This window comes from Propithecus coquereli, unplaced genomic scaffold (assembly GCF_000956105.1).
Source record: "Propithecus coquereli isolate 6110/MARCELLA unplaced genomic scaffold, Pcoq_1.0 Scaffold77, whole genome shotgun sequence".
NCBI lineage: Eukaryota > Metazoa > Chordata > Mammalia > Primates > Indriidae > Propithecus > Propithecus coquereli.
In genome coordinates, this window is record NW_012153840.1 from 5,787,126 (window position 1) to 5,790,831 (window position 3,706).

A 3,706-nucleotide genomic window follows, 5' to 3' on the forward strand; every position below is an offset into this window, starting at 1 on the left:
AAATCACATGCTTCTCCCTTGACTCTCAACCAACCATAGTAGGTAACTTTGGGCAGTAGATGAAATGAGTTCTTAAGAATATTTAAGCGATAGAATGCCATGTTTACAAAGCCCTTGTAGATTCCTTAGAGGCTGTATTTGTTTGTCAGGTGCTCATCGATGTGCCATGTTCAGACCTGGCTCGGGAACTACGCCAAAGTTGTGCCACCATTCAGGGGCTCCAGAACACGCTCCAGCAGGTGCTTGACCAGAGAGAAGAAGCCCGTCAGTCCAAGCAGCTCCTGGAGCTTTATCTCCAGGCTTTGGAAAAGGAGGGCAGCATCTTCTCAAACCAGGAAGGTAGGACTCTCTCCTGGGGGAGTGACTCTGAGAACTCGGGGCCAATGGAGCTTTCCCTTGAGAGAAGACCTCATGTTTGCAATGCAGTCAGAAACACCAAAGCCACGTGGGATCTTAGAATGACATGTTTCTCTCTTGCCCAACTGATTACTCTGGCTGGTTGGTTATGTGGCTGTGCGATCATGTGGTGTGCTGATCTCTGTCCCGCATCTCCTTTGCAGAGTCCGGAGCTGGCTTCAGTGAAGAGGGAGATGCAGTTGACACGGGTATCAGCGGAGAGATCTCCTCTGAAATTACACTGACAAGCCAGATCCTTACAGCACTGAAGGAGAAGCCTGCTCCAGAGCTGAGTTTATCTAGTCAGGATTTGGAGGTGGGCAAGAACCAGGGTCCCTGACCTGCAGAGAATGACGTGCCTTGGAGATGTAGGATTACCATGCAGAGGCATGTACGGGATTTTTTCTCACCTCTGCAGACCTTGAATCATAGCTGCCAATTTGCCTATCATACACCAAAGCATTTACAAACATCTCATTTAATCTAAATCAAAATGGCTTTTAAAAAAATGAGTGCACGTCCTCACATCATTAAACACTACCCTCTGGTCCAGAGTCAGTAGTGAAAGGCTAAACCTGACAGGGAGGACTAGAAGGGCTCCATCTTCTGAGATGGCTTCCGCTTCTGTCAGTGGTCAAAGAAGATCCATAGTCAATCCTGAGGTCTGTACAATATCACATGAAAAAGCAAACTTGAGGGTATCATTTGTGCTGGCCGTCTAAGACCAGGAAACTAGAAGCTTGACAAAGGGAACCCATTGGGGTGGGTGTTACTAATTCTTTTCCTTGGCCTTGTCCCACGTACCTCCATATTGTAGACAGAAGGGAAGGAAACCATTGACGTGAGCTTGGATAAATTTCCTGTAGGTGGAGGACTTGAGAGGTGCTCCAAGTAAACTTCTTTCCAAAGATCCTTTCCTGTTGGTATTGTATGGTAAGAAAAAGGGACTTGACCATTTACTGTGAAAGAAAGCTGGCATTTCAGTGTAAAGAGATAATATAAACTGATGTTGCCTAGTTGCATTCCCCTAAAGAACATTATGAGAGGCAGGGTGCCTATAATCCCAGCACTTTGGGAGGCCAGGGATGGGAGGACTGCTTGAGGCCAGCAGTTCAAGACCAGCCTGGGCAATATAACGAGACCCCATCTCTACAAAAAAAATTTTAAAAATTAGCCAGGTGCAGTGGCATGCACGTGTGGTCCCGACTGCTCAGGAGGTTAAGACAAGAGGATTGCTTAAGCCCAGGGGATCAAAGTTGCAGTAAGCTGTGATCGCACCACTGCACTCCAGCCTAGGCAATAGAGGACACTGTCTCTTAAAAAAAAAATAAAATAACTAATCATCTTTTCAAAACAAAAATCAAGAGAGCAGCAGGTAAGGAGCACAGAAGTAGTGGTTCTCAGTGGTTCTCATTCTTGCTGCAGTTGGTTACCAAAGAAGACCCCAAAGCACTGGCTGTTGCTTTGAACTGGGATATAAAGAAGACAGAAAACGTTCAACAGGCCTGTAACCAGGAGCTCGCCGTGCGCCTGCAGCAGATGCAGAGCTTGCATTCTCTCAGGAACATTTCAGCAAGGAAGAATTCACTACCTAGAGAACTGCAGAATCCTAAACGAGCCAGACAAGATCCCACGTAGTTACAGCTGGAAATACGCCAAGGAGAACCCTGTGGCCTTGCTTTTTGTTATCTGTAAATACCTTCAGCCTGGTGATTTTACTACCTACATACTACTCTACCCCCTGCCTTAGAATACGTTCTGGATCAGGCTGGAAGATTGGCTTTATGCTCCCTCCAGAAAAGCTATTCCAGGTCTCAGCATGTCCTTCTACCAGTTTGGAATGATATAGCTGCACCAACAGTAGCCCACCTCCTCTAATTACGTATTCTTACATTCCTTGTTTAAAAGTAATCGTCAAGGGCAATGAAATTGTCATATTTTTGGACTCGTTATCCTTATCCTAAAGACAGAACTGCAGAATTTTAAACACAGAGGTATAAAAAGTGACATAATAGAGTGTTGATTATGGCCACAAAGTTGTTTCTCAAGTTAATGAATTTTTTTGTTTGTTTAAAGGCACACATTAAGTTTGCAGACCATAGGGACATACAGAGTTTACTTCATCATTTCTAATATCTAATTCAGTATTGTGAAATTATATCTGTTACCACTGTGAAACTCTTTGGTTTTCTAATATGTTTTATCAGCAAGGGGTATGAAAGGTCATTAAAGTGGTTTCCATGCGATATGACTCCAAGCCTCTCTGGCTGCAAAGCAGAGCACTTCTGGTTTGTTGCCTCCTGTTTCTGTACAAACTTACTCTGCAGGTTTTGTAATCTACAATACATTGTTCTTGCGGGGAAGGGGGGGGGGGAGATGATCAAATCGTTATCATTGGCTTATTTGACTTTTTTAAATGCATGCTTAGATGAAAATAGAATGCCATTAAGAGATAAATTCCTGGGGAGAAGGTGGGGTACAAAGAACAATTAAAACAAAAAGAACTTCCTTCTGTGATCATCTTCAAGGAGGGCTCAGATCTACTCAACTTCTTTTTACTAATGCCTTACCCTTACTAGCCCCTGTACTTCCTTTTTTATAGCTTATTTTGAAAAATAAAAATATTTCTTTCTGCAGAATGGGCTATTTATAAATAAAATAGAAATATAACTTATTTTGGAATACCTTCTGAATTATCCTTAAATAGAAGCCATAGCTGATAACCTACCCACACTCATAAGAGCATCGGTATAATACCCTGGATTTAATATTTCAGGAGAAGCAAAAGGAAAATAATGTCTAATATAATGGCATGTATATCACTGTCTGAACATGACCAAAGGCACATTGAGGCTGCCAGATGCTTTTACTTCCACATTGAATTACTGTGAACTCGACAAAGGCAGGCTGGCCTGGGTGGCAGTGACTGTCAGCTCAGATACCACAAGCAGCATTGCCCTTGGTGATGGGATTTCCCAGAACAGTAAAGTTCTGAACAAAATAACATCTATCCTTGATTTACAAAGTAGCTACATTCCTAGAAAATCCAGGGCACATTAAAACCGCAAGAAAATACTTTGTGCTTGGCTAGGCACGGTGGCTCACGCCTATAATCCCAGCAAGCACTTTGGGAGGCCAAAGCAGGAGGATGGCTTGAGGCCAGGAGTTTGAGAGCAGCCTGAGCAACCTGGTGAGACCCCATCTCTACAAAAAATAGAAAAATTAGCCGGGCATGGTTGGCACATGCTTGTAGTCCTAGCTACTCAGGAGGCTAAGGCTAGAGGATCATTTGAGCCCAGCAGTTTGAGGC

The 3,706-nt window shown here is 43.6% G+C and overlaps 1 protein-coding gene across 1 annotated transcript in view; it reads left to right on the forward strand.

The window, feature by feature from the left end:
- Positions 1 to 2,709, forward strand: part of DFFA (DNA fragmentation factor, 45kDa, alpha polypeptide) — a 20,450-nt gene extending 17,741 nt beyond the window's left edge. Inside the window, exons 4-6 of the mRNA XM_012662629.1 lie at positions 150 to 339; positions 561 to 712; positions 1,822 to 2,709. Coding sequence (XP_012518083.1) covers positions 150 to 339; positions 561 to 712; positions 1,822 to 2,034 — 555 coding nt within the window. The 3' untranslated portion in view covers positions 2,035 to 2,709. The remainder of the gene's footprint in view (positions 1 to 149; positions 340 to 560; positions 713 to 1,821) is intronic.
- The last annotated feature ends 997 nt before the right edge of the window (positions 2,710 to 3,706 follow it).